This window comes from Limulus polyphemus, unplaced genomic scaffold (genome assembly GCF_000517525.1).
Source record: "Limulus polyphemus unplaced genomic scaffold, Limulus_polyphemus-2.1.2 Scaffold161, whole genome shotgun sequence".
NCBI classification, from domain to species: domain Eukaryota; kingdom Metazoa; phylum Arthropoda; class Merostomata; order Xiphosura; family Limulidae; genus Limulus; species Limulus polyphemus.
Window position 1 is genome coordinate 828,511 of NW_013665771.1, and position 22,602 is coordinate 851,112.

General features: G+C 30.0%; 1 protein-coding gene across 1 annotated transcript in view; it reads right to left on the reverse strand.

Annotated features, from left to right (window-relative positions):
• The window catches only part of LOC106477018 (disintegrin and metalloproteinase domain-containing protein 10-like), a 62,117-nt gene that overhangs the window by 6,848 nt on the left and 32,667 nt on the right, over positions 1-22,602 (reverse strand). The window contains exons 5-12 of the mRNA XM_013937628.2: positions 20,064-20,393; positions 18,275-18,470; positions 14,343-14,527; positions 12,857-13,034; positions 8,659-8,833; positions 6,285-6,383; positions 4,450-4,643; positions 1,017-1,231 (exon numbers count right to left, since the gene is read on the reverse strand). Of these exons, the coding sequence (XP_013793082.1) occupies positions 1,017-1,231; positions 4,450-4,643; positions 6,285-6,383; positions 8,659-8,833; positions 12,857-13,034; positions 14,343-14,527; positions 18,275-18,470; positions 20,064-20,393 (1,572 nt within the window). The remainder of the gene's footprint in view (positions 1-1,016; positions 1,232-4,449; positions 4,644-6,284; positions 6,384-8,658; positions 8,834-12,856; positions 13,035-14,342; positions 14,528-18,274; positions 18,471-20,063; positions 20,394-22,602) is intronic.

A 22,602-nucleotide genomic window follows, 5' to 3' on the forward strand; every position in this document is an offset into this window, starting at 1 on the left:
AAAATTAAACCTTATTTTCAATAAGCAATCCTGAAAAATATTTGGGGGTGCTTAACTTTTTTCCAGGTGTATACATGTATAAGTCAAAATATAACTTGTAGGACATCTGCAAAAAACTTGCATAATTTTGTAATTTTCTTGTCTATATTTATAAAATTAATAATGTTTAAAGCTGCATAAGTAATCAGGGTAAAACCAATAAATGTGTATTAATTGTTGAAGGCCAACATAAAATCCAGTGAAATAACATAAACTTGTCCAAGTTATGTTAGACCATCAGATACAGCACAAATATTTTCAAACTATTTATAAAGAAATTAGGAATTTGAAACATTTTCTATAATCAAAAGATATATAATAATATATATGGTTGATTGGTGTTTATGTCATCCTTACTATTAAAAATACTTATGAAGATGGAATAATGCACTATACGGTAGAGGTTAATGCCCAGCAAGAATAAAACTAAGTTATTCATATTGCACTCAGGCTCACTCAAATTGCTTACTAAAGCCGAATTTGTTAAGTTATAGAAAATATTCGGCTGTATAATTTCATTAATTCTTGATTGTAAAAAAACATCAATCCAATAACACTGTAGGTGAATATTTGTTATGTCGAAGTATTTTAATAAATCATTTAAGGTTTTGAGTACAACCGTAGTGTTCATATATTTTATTGGAGTTAAAATACTTAAATTCATCAGTTTTATTATTGTCTTTAAGATCCTATTGTTCTTATAAAAGTAACAAAATCATTGGAAATTATACCATTTAAATATCCCATAAAGTTTTATAAGCAAATAACTATCTTATAGTGATTAAAAATTGCAGTTTATAATTATCTGAATACAACAATATCATTCAAAATATTATCAGCAGTAATTTTATGCAAAATAAATAGACACAGCTAAATATAGTTTCACAAGAAAATTTTTTTTAAAAGTAATAGTTTAATTAAAAAAAAACATGTCCAAACATGCGAGGTAGTTCAAATTTATAAGAAAGTCACCTTACCGTAACCCACTGTCTAATATCCACGAGAGTTTTTTGATTAAAAAGGAGATTTTTTAATCGCGCTAGAGGGCCTTCTGCATCCACAGCTCGACATTTTTGAAAAACATCACAGTAGCCTTTGAAGTCGTTACATGGAGATCCCGGTCTCAATTTGATTCCTTTAATATTTTTCATTCTCTCAATTTCGTATGTACTCTTACATGTCGCTGGTTGGTCTACAAAAACATTTTTTATATATCAAAAATTTGTATAAAATATTCGAGGTGTATCAAAATTTACACAATTTTTACTATATAATTGAAAGGTTAGGGTCAACAGACTTTAAATAATGATCTCTTTCTCAAATACAATTCTCAACCAAGAGAATCATAATACATCAATGTTAATATTTTGTAAACCTGATATAGTGTAAATTAAACAAAACCATAATCTACATAAATGCTTAAAAAGCAGAATAGCTAAAAATTAACCACTGTAATGTTAACCCTTTCCAGCCCAGTATCTTCTATGGTTTTACAGGTGCAAATAATATCAAATTATAAAAATAATTCTGTTTAATTTCTCCTTCCAAATCAGATGCAACATTATAACTAAAATTTCATATTTCAGACTTTTATTTTGAGAGTACAAATATCTAAAACTTGCCAACAAGTGTTGTTTTTTTATCAAAGGGCTATATAATAGGCTATCTGTGCTCTGTCCACTTTGGACAATTAAACCCTGGAGTTATAAGTCTGTAACACTTAATGCTGACCCATAACAAACAAAGCTACAAATCTATAGTCTATGGACATGTTTGTTGCTTATTTCTAACTTAATACTTTGAAAATGGTAAATTTCAAAGCTAGTGGTGTCAAAAACAACAAAATTTAACTGAATGAATTTTTTACAATTCCAAGCTTCCAGTGCAAACAAATATTCAATATGTATCGTATGAAATCTGAGAATACTTTATTTCTCACAATATATTTGCCACAGAGCTCTTTCTTCTTTATATGGACTTTCTAGCTTTTAATTATAACATCAGAATTCTTTCCAGATCACATGCCTCAAATATGTCATGGTTTTAGTTTTTCTGCACCACATACGCATAATAAATTAATTTTATATATTCCTTGACATGATTATTTTGTTAAAGTAAATACTTTGACAGTTGATTTATACTTTACAATAACTCCTGCTTGTAATTTACACTACAGAGTCTTACAGTGGAACATCCAGGTGCATTAATTCAAATCAATTTACTTGTTGTATGGTTTGTTTTATTGCAATTCAAAAATAAAACTACTAAATGAGATTGCTTTAAACTCAAACTTTCCACAGATGATGTAGCTTTTGTAAGATATTCATGTATGTAGTATTTGTATGAATTCTCAGCTTTGGAAATTCTTAAAAGTTTTCACTTTATGAAACTGTAAATTTTGTCTCTGTTTTCATTTGAAAAACACCCCACGTAGTTTCATTGTTTTTACAATCACTGATGCACAATGAAAACGTTTTTACCATATGAAAATTATGAGCAAGCAGACTGTACTATCTATTTATCAGAACATTTTAATATATTTAATAAGTTTTAAACTTGTTTTATATTAATTTACATATATTTTCTTTAAGATTGATTTTCAGTGATTTTCTTTGCTCATTCAAGCAGTTGTTTAGGCTAATAAGGCCTAATGTAAACGTGATCTAACAAATGTAGGCCTTGTCAGTGAAATAAAATTTGATACATTAAAGTACAAAATGACCTAACTAAGCCTAACAGTTCTCAACCAGATCTTTTTCCATAAAAACATTTCTTTGTCTATCACACTACAATATCATAATTCAAACGAAGTATACGATTATAAAACAAACTTTACAAATGCTTTAATGGGAAAAACACAAGAAAATCAAAAATGTACTTACGGCAAAAGGTTTTACAAAAATATTTTTCTTCCAGCGGCATATCTGCAAGCTAAGCTTTTATCAGTTTGTTCTGACCTTTATGCAATTCTCTGCTGTACTAGAAGGTAAGTTAGCTTATGTTGTTGGTATTGATAGGAAAAAAGTTTTCATTACATGTTAAAGTCTCCAGGCTATGAATTACCCAAGTTAAAATACTTGCTGTTTAAATAACACCATGACAACCAAAGTTGAGAAGTGATTGGTTAAAATTGATAAAACTTCACTTAATGGAAGTTACAAGGTTCAAATTGGCTTCAATTTATTCAAAACCACTTTTACTTTCTCCCTAGTGGTTAACGAATTCTATATTATGTTCAAACAAAAATTTGGAAGGTTCACAAACACAACTGTTTTTTTTGTTCATAGTGGACTGAAATCAACCAAAAATTAAAAATTTTTTGATTAAATTATTTTTTTCTATTGAATAAATTTCAATTCTGAATTATTAACACAAAACCTGTGAAAAAACAAGTGAAAGTTTATTTTCTATAATTATTTAAGCTCAATGGTTTAATTATATCCTTAGATCAGGGTGCATCCAGCCAGGTGGTGTTAAGTTAACTTTTATGAATGCAAGTCCAGAAGTGGCTAGTATAATGCCACTGGGTTGGAAAGGATTAAACATTTTCTTACGTACAGTATATTTAAAAAAATATATATATATATTCTACTGTAGCTCTTTTTTTCTGCATTGTAAACAAATGAACACAAATATCAATAAAACATACTTTACCTTTCACAAGTATGTTCGTTGTGGAAAAGAAGATTTATTCATAGAAATGCAGCCACAATTCATGGTCCACATGTGCATGTAGTCAAATAATTTTTGACAGAAATTTATCAGAGAACCAACAGCCTCTTTTCTAGGTCAGGAAGCATGGCATATTTTGAGAGGTAAGCTATTCCTCACTTGAAGATACTAGTAATAGTTGATTTTCATTGCAAAGATCTTATAAATAAATGTTTGAATTTAATTTTACAATGTATATGTGACTTTAAAAATATGTTCACATATTTTTGTTTTATAATTTACATTTTTTTTGTTTTACCTTTTACAAGTTAAATCAAAACCATTTGATAATATAGCAATCACCTTTTATAAGTTTTTGGTATCTTAATTACTAAAAAGCTAGGCTGATACTTATTTTCAATACATCTTTAATCTCTCTTTTTTTGGGGGGGAGAGGTGTAAAGTTCTGTCAGCACAAGTTTGTAACAGCAAGTTCTTGACTGAAAAGTAAGCTATGGTACTACACAAAATCAACAGAAACAAACTGGGAACATAAACTATTGCTTTTGATGAGGGGGGGTATATCATGTACATATACAAAGTTATTGTTAATTCATAAACCTATGAAATAAGTAATGCATCCATGGTGTTCATTACAACAGAACACCAAAAGTGCACTATCTACCAAATATTAACTATAGTTACTAGTCTATAACTACACAAAGTAAATGATAAAGAGAAACAGTCCTGAATTCTTACTTCGCTCCTGACAAGCAACCTCGCACATCTTCTCTGGTTTTACACCATGATCACTTGATAGAAAACACTCTTCTAGGTCATACTTCTCACAGATGGATCCAGAACATTCTCCATTCCAGCAAACCTGAGTGCCTTCATTACACTCAGTCCTATTTGGCTGAGGAAGAGAAGCTGGGCATAATGCACTCCTCCCAGTAATCCTCAATTAAGGAAAGCATTTATATATAATGGTTTATATTTGCTATTTAAAAAAATAATAATATCACATTTGTGATATAAAGCAATGATTACAATAAAAAAATTATTCAGTATATAAAATAAGATTAAAAAAGTCAGTATTCAACATGTGAAGATGAATGAACTTAACTAAATGAGAACCAACTGATTAACACATCACCTTAATTACTTAAAGTTAATTTTTCTTTTCCAATTAGAAAAGCAACGTCCTCAATCATGTGAGGAAGAATAGATAGCAACAGAAAACCTGAAAATTAATTATAATTTCTCTAAGTCTTTAAAACATGACAAGAGTAATGAAGAAGTTAATGAGAAGAATGAAAAACAGGCTAATAAAGAGCTTATAAACTTACATGATTAGTGTGGGGGGATTACTGTAAACAGAGGAGAACACATTAATAAAGTTCTTTAAAACTCAAAAAAGGTAAAGGAGGGATTATTTAGTGAACAGAGAAGGAAATAATAATGAAATTATTTAAAACTCACCAAATGTAATGGGGGGGATTACTGCAGCAGGAAAGAATACATTAACACAGTTCTATGACTTACAAAATAAGCCTAAATATGACATCCTTTAGAAAAATCCTCTAATCCACAGAAACAAAACTTCAAAAGGTATGTTTTATGCTAACAAATATCCAAATAATTTAATACCTTTTAGACATGTATTTGTGACAATATGCATAAATTTTAACAGAGTTGTTTGGTTCATAAGTCCACTGTACTTAAGAGTTGTAACAATTATTACTGTACACTGGTTATCATAAACTCAGATAAACTGTTGTAAAAATTACTGATGGCATTCATCCACAAAAAAGGGACTCGTCAATGCATGAAAACAAGCTTAATATAAAAATACAGTGTACTGGTTTGTTTAGAACAAATAACCAAAACATAATAACACAAGTTTACAATATGTTTCTTGGAGCACAGAAAATTTAAAACAAAGACAAGCACTAAAAATTTAAAAAATAAATGGCTGAAACAAAAAGTGAAAAAGACAGTCCTTTTGAAGTTATTACTATAGATTTGTTTTGTAGCAAACTTACCCAAAAGAGGTCTTAAAGAAATATTTATTCTACAACTGACATACATATAGACAGAACAGACTTTACTTATCTGTAAAATATACTTAGTGGATAATGACCATAAACTTCCTTGCTTTCAAACACCAGCTATAATTAATATAGTCCACACATTTCTCTTTGTTTCCAAGGTAGCTGTCAAAACTTTGGAATTCTACGAATCTCCCATACTTTAGAAACATCAGTTTAGGATCTTCACAAAATGCTTGTTTAATGAAATACTCTTTTGTTTAGGAAATATTTATCTTTAGATCAGGTCAGGAAGCTTTTATGTAAATTCTGGATCACTTATTTCAATGTGAGCTCTGGGTTAAACATTACTGCAATAATAAAGTTCAGTCTGAAACAATATAAAACATCCATTTTAGATGATTCCTTATAATTGAATCTTACAAACTGTAAAATGTTATTGACTTAATATTGAACTATTTTTATGCATCACGAATCTCTAAAAAATAAAAAGCACATTCTTTCTTCTTTTAAACACCCTCAAGTGTGTTTGTAAAAGGATATCCACACACTGACTGGAAACTACAATCAGATCTCTCTCGACACAGTTTGTTACTGTTTTCAAAATGACAAGCATCTGTGCAACAAGGACCTTGGCTTGGACTAGAAGATAAAACAACACACATTTGTAAACAATAATATATGAAATCCACATCAAAAGATTACTTTACATTATGTACACAGTACTAAGCATAATATTTCAGATGAAGGAAAAAACATATGGGTTTATGAAGTGATCTACTTAACTCACACAGTATTGGTCAGAAAATAAATGCTAATCATTCCAAACAGAAATTATATTCAAAGCTGTCTTGTTCTGCAATGTGTACCTGTTGACACATTAGTAGATTTACATTATATAAAAGAAATGATGGATGTCAAAGTGATTCTTCTAATAATAAACACATACATGTGTATAATTGTGATTTTAACTGTTTAAATAACTCTCTCACTATGGGCTTGGTCCCAAGGGCCGACCTCACGAACATTTTGTGCTTGTCATAGTTTTCATACAATAACTTTTAATGCAGTATGTGTATCTTCACAAAATTTGGCACTTTTAGTAAACATAATAAGTCTTTTGTAGACAAGAAAAATCATATTTTTTAATGAAGTATTTTTACTAAAGATTTGTCCCTGAATATATATATATATATATATATATATAGTATTTTTATATACTAGTACAAGTGCTAAATGACTTCCCCATTGAGATTTAAAATACTTTTTTCATTTCAAAATCTCAAATTTTATTTGCATAATTTCTAAAACCTCCTAAATAAATTCAAACGTTCAAATGTTATGCTATTGAAGTACATTATGCACGAGCATATTATATGAATATTTTTTTATTATATTATTATTGTTATTTCACCTAATTTAACCTTAATTAACATTAAAAGTTTCCTATTTTTACATTTTAGTTACTTTTATAATAATAAACAAAGAATACACAGGAAAAACAAGAAAAAAGTACTTACCTGGGTCTTTTTTTGCTAACCCTTTTTTTTTTTCATACTAATGGTAGTACTGCACTAAATAATTTTTTACTTAACTAAATAATGCAGCAAAGATCACAGAATAATAACATCCAAAAAGCAGACAATGTTCCATAACTATAACAATTTTTCTGGCTCTCAAACTATGCAACAACAGCTGTTAAAAATTCATCTAAGCTCGTCAATGTGTTTCCCATGGGAATCAAGCTTGAACTGAAAGCAAAATTTGCAATTCTCTTTACAGAAAACAACGAAATATAATATTACTTGATAGATGAAAACCACAGCTTTCTATTGGTCATAAATAATATAGTATTAAATGGTAGAGAGAACTATTGGCAATTTCTGGAAGCAAGAATGTGACAGGTGGGTGTGGCAAGGGAGATCTAGTTGTCGACTTCATGGTTCTTTAAACAAACAAAATTGAAATCTATGAAAATTATGCACTGTCTGAATGATGATGATATTATAACAGGTAATTTACATTACATTTCATACTTCTTGAAGGGGTGGTAAATAAATTAGAGAAGAGGAGATGCATAGAGAGCAAATGTCATAATTTTCACACTAGAGAAAATTCTAGATTTTGTTAAATATTGCCTTATAAAAGTAAGAAACTAAAACTTATACACTATTAAAATATGGATTATTAGCTATGTTTTTATGCTATACCTACTGGTATGACATGAAAAGAAAGTAGTTTAATTAAATTGTGAAAGTAACTTACTAAAACCTTGTACATTCACAGAAAAAGAAGTCCATGGAGAGAGAGAGGGTTAAATGGTAGCAAATAGTAAACTTAATACTGAAGGTAAAATTATGTTTCTGTTTATACCAACACAGAAAATTCATAAAACATAAACAAGCTCTGAAAAAAGAAAAAAAAGGAAAAATGTGGTCCCTTTGATTATATGACAAAAGAATAGTTTACCTTTGTCAGTCATCTTCTCAGAAAACCAAAATATCAGTTTGTAATAGCTGTAACTATTTATTTTATCTATAAATAGGGATGACTACATATAGTGTCTTGTTTATTAAACAATGAAATTAAAAGTAGTTAGTAGAAGTCTTTCATGCCTAAGTAAAATGTATTCATATCCACTAGTTATTACTCTTATATAGTTTAGTAACTAAAAAGAAAAAACAATTAAGACTGGAGGAAGCTGTTACAAAAAACGAAAAAATGAGAAATACAACAATACCTCAGCCAATTTTAAATTATTTGAAGTAGTTCAGGTTTGGCAACAAATACAGAGCAAATTTCCCATTCTTACACTGTAATTTCTTGAAATCACCAGAAGTTATTTAAAAATCCATTTTCTCTTCACAAACACAATACCTTTTTCGAAATCTTATAGGAATAACATTTTTAAACCAACCTGCACTGAGTGTCTGGGCGTCTGGTACATGGCTTTGCCCTTGGATCTCTTTCTTTGTATGGTTCTACTTCTTTAGGATAACAACATCTTTCACTACACTCATTGATATCCCAGCCACAATCACATTCCTCTCCCTCCTCAACTATTTTGTTACCACAGAAAGGTCCTCCATCCTCTGTTATCAATCAAATGAGAGAAAGAAAAAAAATCTGCTATAGTACAATACACAAGAAAAAAAGACATTAATATGGTACATAGTGATTGGTATTTTGCTAAAAATCTGATCTAAAACACATTTTAGAAGTTAAACAATACTGTAAAATAAGTAATAGAATACAGATGGTGAGTTTGAATGTGTTTTTTTATTATTATTATTATTATTAAATAAAGAGAACAAAAATTGCTTTGACAGCTTTTACAATGTTTTTTCTCTCATGAAGGCATAGTCAGCCAGTTAATTTCCAAAGATCATACAACACTGTAATGTCAACACAATAATACAAGACAATTACTACTGTAAAAGTAATATACACCTTATTGAAGCTACACCTCTTAATTGTTTATTTATCTTAGGTTACAGTTGTGTTTATGTTAGTAATGGCACATAAAGTATAATCCATACTGATAGTATGATATGTATTTATAACAAGGATAATGTCTTCTTAAGCCAACATTTTTTGACACAGATATAAACACTCAACCTCATGTACTCATATTCTATCACACAATTGTAACACATACTACAGTAATAATCTATTTCACAAAAACATTTAACCAAAAAAAAGTAAATAATGTTATTTCTGTTATTTTTTTTAATCAACAAGAACAAAATGTTTTCAAATTCTGTAATCACAAAAAAGTTTTCTTAGTTTTAAGCACTGGTCTGGATTGATGCATAATGGGGTACGTTAACAAAAATAAAGTATTTTAAGAAAGTGTATGGATAGATATTTATAAATAGCTTTGTTTGTTTGTAGTTAAGCACAAAGCCACAAAATGAGCTATCTGTACTGTGCCCATAACAAGTATTGAAACCAGTTTTTTGAGTGTTATAAGCATTCAGACTTGCTGCTGAGCCAACAGTCACCATGTACATTGCAGCCAATTTTTAAATATTTTTGTACATATGCTGGAATTAAATCACATTGCTCCTAATCTTAAAAAAAAAACAGATGTTAACATTTTCCAACACTGAAAATGTATTTTTGATAGATACCTACAAATAGCTTTTCTCAAATTATACTGCCTTCTACATGCACAAATATTTTCTCACCACTAGCCTTGATACTCCCACCTACCCTCGTGTCTTCATGTGAGACATCTGCATAGCATACAAATGATCATACAGCAACCCTCCACAAATAGGAGTGCAACATAACTCCTATCACTACTAGCACCCTCTCTTCCATGCAGCTCGTAATCACTAGAGATAGAGCAGTACATACAAACCCCACAAGAAGTAGGGAGGTCAGATGGGAAATGTGAGTGATGGAAAGTATATATCAGAAATACAATTTCAGTGTAGAAAAATTTTAACTTCCAATACTATATCTTTCCTCCTGTCACAAATAGCTAGAATCCCAATGGATACCAATGGAGAATGGAAATGAGCAGGTGACAGTATGATGTGAAGAGACAAAGAAAACATGACAAATATCTAGTGAAAGGGAGGAATAAGCCATGCAAATCCAACCCATAAGGACAGTAGGAGAAAGGTTAACGGGACAAGGAAGGATACCAAGGAATAAATAAATGGGAATGGGAATACAGAAGGAATCAGTGTGCAGCCCATAACAGTGGAAAGCTCTAACCAGGCGGAGGAGGTGAGCAGAGTTGGATGGTAAGAAAGGTATGATATGAAAGGAAGGAAGATGGATATGAATGTGGAAGCACCCTCCCAAGCAGCCAATGTCTTGGGCAGAAAAGAACAGTCAGGAAAAAAAGGCAACATACGCACAGTGAAATAAAGTGCAGTGGACTATTATGTCCACATACCAACAGGAGGAAGGAAAAAAGTCTTGAAGGAGAGGTGATAGAAGAAACAGGTGGATAAAGGCTCAAACAGAGGAAAAGGGCATGAAGGACTAAATTGAAGTCCCAATCCAGGAGAGAGGCAGGACAAAGGAGATGGGTGATGCAGAGATAAAGAAATAAAAGGGAAAGTACTGGTAAATGGTAGACCATGGGCATATCAGTGAAAATGAAACATGACTGACAAGACAGTGATAGCCCAAAACTGAAGAGACCGAGAGGCTCCTGCCAAAAAAGTAAGTTAAGAAATGGGAAAACAAAGATGCGACAAGTTGCAAGTAAAAAAAAAGTTGGCCCACCTAGCCAGGAACCAGAAAAAAGCCATGCATGAAGACGGAGTTTGATAACAGTGATATGCCAAAGCATGTTCTACCAGAGTATGTGTGCATCATGGCATTAATCTACTCTAATTTGAAAAAAGAAACAATCAGTAAGAAAGCATGAGCAAAAACATGTCCTATCAGTAGAACTGCCAATCGAGAAGTGATTACAGGCTGCATGGAGGAGAGGAAGCTAGCGACGACTGGAGTTGTGTTGCTCTCCTATTGCTGCATGATAGCATGTAGATATCTCACGTGACTACACAAGGGTAGATGGGGGTATTGCGGCTAGTGGCGAGCAAATATTTGTGTGTATAGAAGGCAGTACAACTCAAGAAAAGCTGTTACGTAAGATGAGGTAAGATACTGTATCAGAGTTTCTTTCATAGGATTTGCTTTCTAGCAATTCTATACTCATTAAACCAAATATAATTTGTCACCTCATACAATTGTTGAAATTTAGCTCAAGCTTTTTGCATTTTTTTTAATTCTTGTGAAGGATTTGTGTATGCAAACAACTTGATGCTAAAAGATGGCACAGTAAATGTATTTTATGAATCTCATATAGTCCTAAACACAATATTAGTTTTAATTATACAATTACGCTATAAACATGGTCTCACTTTTAGGTTCATAATGAACGTGATACAACAATAGGCAGTGACTTTTCAGGTGACTATGGAATTTTAGTGCTAGTTCTTGTATCCAAATACATCAATTAAAAACTTAATAGACTGGGAAATTATCCTTCTCATATTTCTTTCACCATTAATCAAAACACCAACAAAGAGATTTCAAATATCCTTTTGAGTTTGCATTTTTAAACATGATCCACACATACACTGTATTTACACACAAAGTTTACGTAAGAGTATAACTTTGTTCCTACTAGGATTGTACAATTCACAATTTAGTAACAACACTCACAACAAATGTTGGTTGTTCTTTTAACACTTATTTTTCAAATGCTTATATTCATCATTAAATGAATTTTATGGAAAACAGAGAACAAAAAAACTCACAGTTTTACATTGTTCAATTTTTTAAAGTTTTATATACTGATAACAAATAGCCATTTAGTAATTCTGAGCTTTTCTTACAAGATTAATGACAAAGTGGACTAATTTAAGTGTGGTGAAATCATTTATTATACCATGCGAGAAATAAATTAATCCCAAAACTAGTCTAGAGAAAACAATTCTCAACAATTACATAATCTCTTCATATATTCTTTCCTTCACATTCTTTAATCTTAAGAACTCTCATATTTTAGTTACCTCTGGCATAGGGGCAAAGATAAACATACACATCTTATGTTTAAGATACACCAGTAGATTGTACTACACTTTACAGATAAACTTTATAAAACTTTCAATATTAATGTATATCTCTGTGTGTTTGATAACAGTTAAATGTTACTTAAATATATGACTATTGCTTTAATAATGGATTTTGAAAGGTAGCTTAAATTGATTTCTCCTACTCGTCTTGAATTAAAATTTTGAGCAGTCATGTACACCACATAGATTTTAATGTCCTGATATTTACTTAAAACAATTAAGTTGTGTAAAAGTTATTAGTAATACTATTTCCGATACAATGTTGTTGTTTTTTTTCATTGTATGTAACTTTTAATATTCTACCTTTAGAAATTACAACAATATCTTATTAAACCCTTTTTCATTATAGCTTCAATCCTTCAATTAGAATAAAATGTAGTTAAGACATAATAAATGCAACATATAGGTTATAAATAATAAATAACAATGTAATCATGAGAATGGAACAGGTATCAAGGTAGAGCTGGATAAAGAAATGCTCAAAGAAATCAGAAGACACAAACATACCTAACAAGCAATTTTCTTTTCCATTACTGTTATATACAGCTTGTAAAACAGCACTAATATTGCGAATACTACACAGAGAAAATTTGTTATTGTTGTATCTATCTCCTGATGTGGCACTGGCATACATGATGTAGTTTCCTCTAGTACCACCTGGGCGACACTCATCTGGATAGTCATGCTAAAATACAAAACCGCCAATAGATTTTCAAGACTACAATATAAATAGTGAAGTATATTTTGTCATTTTTAACTGAAAGGTTTGCTTCCTCAAAAATTATAATATAACCTATGTTGAAAACATCAGTCTTTTACGATAACATGTTATGTTCTCAACAAATATAAAAACTGCTACTAGTAAAAGAACTATTCATATCAAAATAATATATTTACTATGAAAAACTTCCCCATTTTCCAAATGCAGTACATTTTAAAAGGATATTTAGACTTTTCATCATTAAAATATTAAAGAAATGCTAGAACTTGATTGCCTCATATTCCTATGGAGATATATACATGTGAAAAACTAGAACACAAACACACAATATATTTACCTGTGCTCAACTCTTTTCACTTCCAGTATTAAAAAATCACGACAATGTTTTAAATTTTAAGTGATGCTTATATTCAGGTTAGTTTGTTTTCTTAAGTCAAAACTTTCAAAAATTGCATTAGTTAATGGAGTAGGTACTACACAGAATTTTCTATGTGAATAAATAACCATAATTCTGAGCCTTTTTTTTTACAATATAAACCTTAAATATTTGCAAGAGCTTAAAGCAGTTTTCCTGAAAGTGTACCACAGTACTCCAGTGCATCACAAATGAACTGGTGGCATGTCACAAAATAATTAACCTTTTCTATAACAATTTTTAAACAAAAATTAAAATATGTTAAAATAAAAACTTCAATATGATGACCACATGAAAATAGGGCTTCAAGCCATTTTATTTACCACTTTATGCTTTACAGCTGTTTTGTGTGTGGCTATATTCTCACTTTAGTACAAACATTGCAAATGGTGGTATGGTGTAGTTTTTGTACTAGTGTCCTTGAAATGGAGAAGTTAGGAAACACTATATTAAAGTGATAAAAAAATTTAGAATTTTATTATTTCCTCTGATGAACACACTTTCCAACTTGCACACAGAAACTTGCATCAACTGAGGCTTAGCTAACTTTTTAAGATCTTAGCCATTAAAATGTACTGTAGTTTGATCATAAGTTAAAACCATAAAATATAAAAAAGCCAAACAATATTAGGTTTCAAAGTATTAATTGTCATTTATATTTTATTAAAAGTAAAAAACTAGAACTTACAAAAAACAAAAGTAAAGGTACAATGAGTGTTTAAGTTCTACAAACACATTTTTAGAGATTAATATAAAATAAGAAAAATTATTATATACATACAGAATACAAGAAATCTTAATTTAATTTGAAATAATAACCATAAATAAAGAGGGCAAATAAAAACCCTATGGCTTACTGGTGATCCGAAATTGTGGCCTATTTCATGAGCGAGTGTTAACTCTGAAACTTTGGGAGGTACTCTACTGTTATAGTTGACAAATGTAATTACACCCGTGTTGAGACTCCTTTTATTCTGCACCTGTCGACCTCCAATATTTTCTGTGTAAGATTTGTATTTCTCACAGATACCTCCTGAAGCTCCTGTCAAAGTAAAAAGAATTTGGGTTCACAACATATCAATTAGAATCCTTTGTTCAATAAACTCGGCTACCTTGTCTACTTTCCGCTGAACACTTTAATAAATTATACTGGTGGTGAACATAATTCCTGATTTGAGCATAAAAAGTTGTGGCAAAAAGGGGCTTACTTAGAACTGTTTGCCGACATTGCCATAATAGATTGATCACATATTGTATCCTATAACTAGTAAGAAATTATTGTCAAAATGTCTAAAACATTTGTTCAAAAATGTTACCTAAGTTACATTAAATGCAGAATAACATTCCATCCAAGATAACAACCAAATTCACAAAGCACTGTTATACACCAGCAGATATAAAATAAGAAACTCTATAACATGAGCACTTTTGAAACACAGGCCTTTCTTTGTCAGAGGGAAAACTGAGAATGACCAAGTAAAGTGTGACAAAAGGTGGAGTAAGATTCTGGTTACATAAAGTGAACTACCATGATATCTCAAAAGTGTTATGATTATTTTTGAAAAGAATGTTGCAGGTGCAACTCATTTCCTTTGTGTAAAGCAACAGGAAATGAGAATGATAGATATAAAGAGGTTAGTTAGAAAGGTTTTGTTTTAAAAATTTTCAACTTAAAAGGGAAACTATATTGCATACTTATAAAGAAAATATATGATATGAAAATCACTTAGCAAGAATATATTAAACAGAAAGAATTAAAAAATAAAAAACTAGAGGGGCGCTCAGTAGAGTACGTACCTCCACCGTGCAGTGTTGATCATATTCGGCTCTCATAAGATTAGAAAATGTGTCTATACATCCGTCATTATCAATGAGCACAAACCATTTTTGGCAGGACAATGAGGAATAATATTCTAGATATTTCCAACAAGTTTCATCAAAATCAGATCATTTTTGACTGAGTTAAAGAACAAAAATAGTGTGAAAAATCAGTCTCCATGTTAACAGATACAAATTGTTTGGATTTTGATAACCTTGCTGTGACCTTGACCCTCCAAAAACTAAACACTTTTGAGTTGGGTCTTAGTCCAAATGTATACTAACTTTCGTCCAAATCCATTCAGCTGTTTTCAAGAAATCTTGCTGACAAACACGGGGATGAAAACATAACCTCCATCTGCCTTTGGTAGTGGAGGTAACAAACAAAAATGGAGAATTATCATAAATAAGTAATACATATTAAGAAAAATTAGGGGCAAAAATCAAAACTTTACACTACAACTAAATTTTTTTTTAAATATATTTATTTGTCAGAAAGAGAACTAATTAATGACCAAAGATCATTGTTCACAAGATGTAGGTTTATTTCACAAGGTTGAACAGCATTTAAAGTAGTAATCCAATAGGCTTTTTTCATTTCTCTAACAGCTTAAGTTTTGAAACCAGTTTCAATACCTATGACAATCATATCATTATATATAAATAGGTTGACTGAAGTTTTGGGCAATAGTAATACTCTGAGAGTCATTTGGAGTCCTGTGTACTGATGATGGCATTTTTTACAATGTACGAGATAAATGTATTATACAAGTAATTTTTTCAGTAATTTAAGTGTTTTCAGTCATATTTGTAGAAAAAAGGAATCAGTAGTTCTTATGAACTTGCAGGTTAGACAACAAGCTTTAATCCACAGAAGGAAATCATTATGTAGTGGTTTATAAATCCTTTTTTTTTGCATAAACAAAGCTATCTTTAAGATTCTGGTCTTCCAGAAGGAGATAATGGGAACTTTGAAGAATGTATATTTTATGCAATCATTAAGTTGTACTAAATGAAATGTTTTTTTATTTAGAATAAGCAGAACATTTCTATTCAACATTATAGGTAATAAAAAGGATAATTTTGTTTGATTCATTAGTATTACACTGTTTAAGAATGATTTTGCTTCGAGTGTTGTTAGCTTTTTCAACATGTCTGTCAATTTTGGTAACTTTATAGCTTCTTTGTAACATGGTTTGTTTCAGATCCTCAGTGTATTTTCTATAATTTGTTTCAACAGTATAGATTTTCTTGATTCAGAGTACTTGATTGTAGATGATGTTCAAATGGGTGGGTGGGGGGGCTTTTGTAATGTAAATACTGTGGTGTGCTAGTAAGTTTTCTATAAATGTTGATGTGTAAAAGGCCAACATTAAAAGAGACAAAGATGTGAAGAAGTTAATTTGGATAGGAAAGTAATCAAGGATAAACTTGATTGTTTTGTGAAAGGTGTTAGCATACAAAAAAATGTCTAAAGTAATTAATAGCCTAATGTCAACTATGAATCTTTCAAAGCATGAGGTTTCACAGGGCTTTGCTGTAAGAGCTAGCTTTCAATATGACCCAAAAATATATTAGCAGAGTTAGGAGCCATCTTAGTACTCATTGCACTACTGTTAACCTAAAGTTACTATTCATTGTTGAATTCAAAGTTCTTTGGAGATGAAGATATAGTCAGTTCAAGGAAGTTTTTAGAATTCAAGTCCTTCATAGTAATGGACCATTTGTAAATGTAAGAAACATCCTTTATACACAGAAGACAGTTAGAAGGTAAATATCCACTGTCAATGTTTTCTTCAATGATATTTATTAAGTGAGTCATGTGTTCCAATTACATGTACTTCTAAAGAGAAATAAAGTTGTTTGTACATCCTGATATAAAAATATATTAGTATTTATTAAATTTTACTTGTGAAGTAGATAAAAATATAAAATTAACCTGATACCACATGAAACATTTTTTCTGCATTATGTAACAGTGATAGGTAATTTAACTTATATTTGTAAATAATATATTAATAAATAGGATTTTAGGTAAATGTTCTGATAGTACAGAATGAATTTTTACTTTTTTGATATTAAGTTTCAATCAACTAACTACTACAATAATTGTGAGAAAATGTTTTCTTGAATTAATATATATATACTAGTATTCACCTTCAGCAGTAATTTGTTTTCATAACATTTGTTTTTTTATAATCTTTGGTAAGTATATAATTGCACCAAGTTGTACATAGATCAAAATAACCTATTTTTGTGGGTGAATTACAAAAGTAATGAACAAATTCCATTATTTAGTCTGACAAGCGAAGTTCAAGAGTTGGTGGTGAATGGTGTTGACTAGCTGCCTTCCCTCTAATCTATTACTTTAAAATTAGGGATGACTGGTACAAACAGACCTTGTGTAGCTTTGCTCAAAACCAAACAAACAAACTCCACATTTGGGAAGGGGTGTAGTCTCTCTATCTATATCTACTTTAGTAAACTTGCTAGATGGCCAAAAATAAATTTTTCTATTACTTGTTCTCATATTTACATATAGTAACCATGTTTATGGACAGTGTTTCTTGTCTCCTCTAATATACACAAGGCTAAAACAGCTTCTAATTATATTTACAATCACATTTCCAATGCTTGACTGGCACTGTACCAGGGACAGCTAAACAAAGCCTGTCTTGTACAAAAGAATTGAATAGCTTGTAACTTGTTATAATACAATATTTCATGCAAATAGTACATTTCATATTACTTCAGTATGTACAAGTTTTTTTAAAAAAATTGGATGCAGGATCACAAAATTACATAAATCACAATTAAAAAGAACCCAATGACTTGAGCACTTTTAGAAATAAGGCCAACTGTCTGCCTTTTAAAATAACTTGTCCTCTTAAGTAATTTGAACTATTTTTAAGATTCTTTGTTGAATATAAAGTTTTAAGTAAATGTTCTGTAAATTTATTAACTGCTATACCTGATGCAGAAGCAACCCAAGCTAAACCTAGAGTTCCTCCAGAAAAATCTCTATATGTGAAAACATAGGCAAGGCAGAATTCATCATGATTAGTCTGAGAGTTTAGGTTCAAGAAGTTAGACACATCAATGTTGGGGATACAGTAAGGATTGCTTCCTCTCTTCATAGGTGTATCACATTCAGAGGAATCATTGATCTGAAGAGAAATTAAAAACAATACTGTTTTATATAGGTCAAAGTCTACATTTACTGCTCATTAAGTAATTAACTGTATATGTATTATTTTAAGTAACTAGATAGATAACCAAACGGCATAATTAATAAAGAAATAAAATGTTTTTGTAACTGTAGAAATGTCAAGAATTTACAATAACTTGTAAATAAAATTCTTACAAAAAATTATTTTACATGTTGGTTTTCATACCCAATGCATAAAATAGAAACTAGGATCTGGGTAACTATCCCTGTACTGATTAACAAAGGACATCCAAATACATACTATAACAACAATCTGGCAACTGGTGTTTTCACTCACAGATAAAACACACTTTACAGGATATAACATGATTCAAAAAGTCTAAAAAATTATTTCTGAATTTATAAGACAACATTAAAGGATTTCATTGTCATTGTAGCTTAACACAAAGACAAAGCTTTTCCTTTAGGTTAACACGTACTACTTAAAAGCATAAAAAAATAATTACAACAACCTAAAATTCTTTATTTTGTTTTCATGCACAAATCCAAACTACAATGACTGTAGGAACAAGAGCACCATGGCAACACACAACAGCATATTTATTTGAACAATTCGAAATTTGCACATTCCACCATTAGTAAATTAGAATGTGTAAATTCTGAAACAGTCTGTTTTCTTTATGTATGATACTAAACTAAGCACATGTTGCTGTTATTAAAATGTATTTTTTGTAACGCTTTGTAAATTATTATAACAATCATTGTCAATAGATTCATTAGACAGAAAATGTAGTCTGATTATGAATGAGAGCACTGTGCAATACATAACATATTTATTTGAAAAATCATTGTTCATTAAATGAATACTACAGCATGTTACTGAGAGTAATATAGATTTTACAGTAAATACAGCATTAATTCTAATGTTTAGTCATTTATAAAAGACTTATAAGTAAAATAAATAAAAGTACTAAATCAAACATATATCACAAAATGTCAACATAATTTGTTGTTTCATAAGTAAGTAGTGTCTTAAAATCATAGCATATATATGTTAAAAGGTTTTAATAATAATAAAAAATAACACTTATAATCAAAAATAAATTTTAGTCTGGAAGTACAATGAACATACTCTTCTTTTGAAGTTATTGTGGACTGAGAACAAGGCAGTACCTTCTACTGAATTTTTCTAGTGTAGAGATTGTGATAAGATGTTCCTGAAAAACTCTAGTATTGAGCAAAAGGCCCTATCATCAGCAATATACAAAGGGTCAATTACAAAATCATATTGTATACTCTACCTACTAGAAGCTCACACTGGGCTGGATAAAAATAATGTAATTTCAAACTATCAGTCTTACAAAGATGTATGCCACACATGATACATAAGTGTCACATATTACTGACTTTAAATTGATAATACTAGGATTTTGTGTTCAAATACACATGAAGCTCTAACTGTATATGTTATCAATTTTCAATAATTATAATTTTTGACAAAACATTTCACAGAAACATTTCTCAAATTCACCAATATATATAAACCAAGAAAAACAGTTTTCTAAGTAGATGTAATCTATCTGTAACTCACCTTTACTCTCTGAACAACAAACTTTATTCCAGTATATCCATTAAAATTTGTGTCTTCATATATACGATTTACAGCATTCACATGCTGTGCTATAAGTGAAATAATTTCTTCTTTAACTTTTGTATCTGTAGACTCATGACGCTTTACATGGTCCCAAAGGAAAGAATCAGTCTGAATATACAATGAACATGCTCTTCTATTTGGAGTTATTGTGGACTGAGAACGTGGTGGTGACCTCCACTGAATTTCTCTAGTATACAGATTGTGATAACTTTGTTCCTCAAAATGAGACCTTTTAGTTCTTTCATTTCCTCTGTCTCTTTTTGAGTCCTGTGGAAAAGTTACATAAATAATTCATATAAAATTTATTCAAGAAAAATGCCAAAACTGAGGCATATGAGGAAATATATGACATGTGAATTGTACAGAAAAATAACTGAGTTGAATATGAAACCTGTCCTGTTTTCTAGTAGAACCATCAAAAGTAATAACAAATAGAATTCGTATTGGAGTCAGGAGGAAGCAATTCAAATTGTTGAAGAACTAAGTAGATGATTAACAGTTCAGATAAGCATACAAGAAGGATATGTGCTTTCAGCAAAATTATATATTTTGAATGTATTTTATCACCATAGTTTTATAATTAAATTTTTAAAAATTAAAAGAAATAAGTAAAAAATAATAATAATAACAAAACACCTATACTTCTGTGAAAGGTGATACTGATTTTTAATAACAGTCTTGAAAGGGATCAAAAAGCATCACAAATTAAAGTTTCTATAAATACACAAAATCTGAATGAATATGTTCTAAACTTGAACAAAAAATATGGATTCCTCACTTTATCAGCATTGTATCAACTCAACACAATTTGATTATGTCTTCTTACAGTTGTTAGTTACCATGACTACTATATCTATGGACATTTTTGTCACTTATTAACTCTCTCACTATGGGCTTGGTCCCAGGGACTGACCGTGTAACCATTTTGTGCTTGTTATACTTTTCACCCTATAACTTTTAATACAGTATGTGTATCTTCACACAATTTTGCAGATTATCAGTAAATATTATAAGGCTTTCATACACAAAACATCAGATTTTTTTTATTAAGCTTAAGCTTTTTTAAGTAATCATTTGCTCGTGCATTTTTTCTTTTCAAATGTTGACTAACCAACATGCAAAGTAATTTGGATTTTCAGATTAAAAATACTTTTATGATTCAGAAAATTGTAAAATTTCACATGTGGAATCTCTATAACCTCCAGATAATTATCCAACTTTTTTTTAGAAGAAACTTTATATTGTACCTGTTATTTTCACTATTGTATCTCTTTGTGGGTTTGGTAGATTTGACCGGCCTTGTAACCACCATAAAGAATTAGGAAATAGATATAAATTACACTTTTTCTTAAATCTTATAACATTATATATATATTTATTATTTTATTTATAGACCTTTCAGCAGAATTGGACTAGCATTACAGAAGTTAAATGACGCAGTGCATGTGCACTCATGTTACTGTATCTAATAATATAAAAATGGCTTTTACAAAGTGACCCGTCTTGACTGTGTTCTAGTGAACTAGTATTTTGTAAAATACAGTCACATTTCAGTTATAATACATTGTTACTACTTGCAAAAAAAGTTCTTAAATTTTAGTTATTTTTCTTAAAACATAGAACAGTAAATGAAGTATAGAAAACAATTATCTCTTCTAGTTACGAACTTTGTATTCATTTGCTGCTTGCCGTAATGTGCTAAGCCTAATCAAATTTTGCATGTGGATAATGTAAACCAAAATAATTTTCTTAGGTTTTATATATGCATTTTGAAATAACAAAAAATCATAAATCACTATATCAATACCACAGAATTCCACTACAATTTATCAAGATTAGTAACTAAGTTGTATTTGGGTCTAAAAAATATGATTTTTCGAGCTCAATAATATCTTAACTTACCACTTGATATCTACCATGGAAATAAAGGGTTTCCCACAAATACTTCATAGAGGCTCAGAAAATCATGAGGGGGACATTCCAAGCTTTCAATTGATTATTCACACATCATAGACAGAAGCAGGTGTACATAAGCAAGTATTTCCAAAAACGGAAAGAGGTGGATGTGGCTACTGTGTTTGATTCAATAAATGTAGAAATATCTCAGCAAATAGAAAAGATATGGGGTTCATATTTTATATTCTAGCTTGTCAAAATCAGTAATTTGAGTTTTTAATTTGTAAAAACTACAGACTTTGTACTTGCCCATTACAAACATATAATCTGAACCAATGCTGCATTCAACACACCATGTGACACAAAAAAATTGATATTTAGACATTTTTCTTAATATTTACTTTTAAATTAAGAAATTAACTAATGTACAATACTACAATTTGATACCAAACTTACTGACATACATTCATACAATAGTAGTTAAATAACAAGTTATGATTCTTAGTAGCAATATATATGTGTGTGTGTGTGTGTGTGTGTGTGTGTGTGTGTGTGTGTGTGTGTGTGTGTGTGTGTGTTT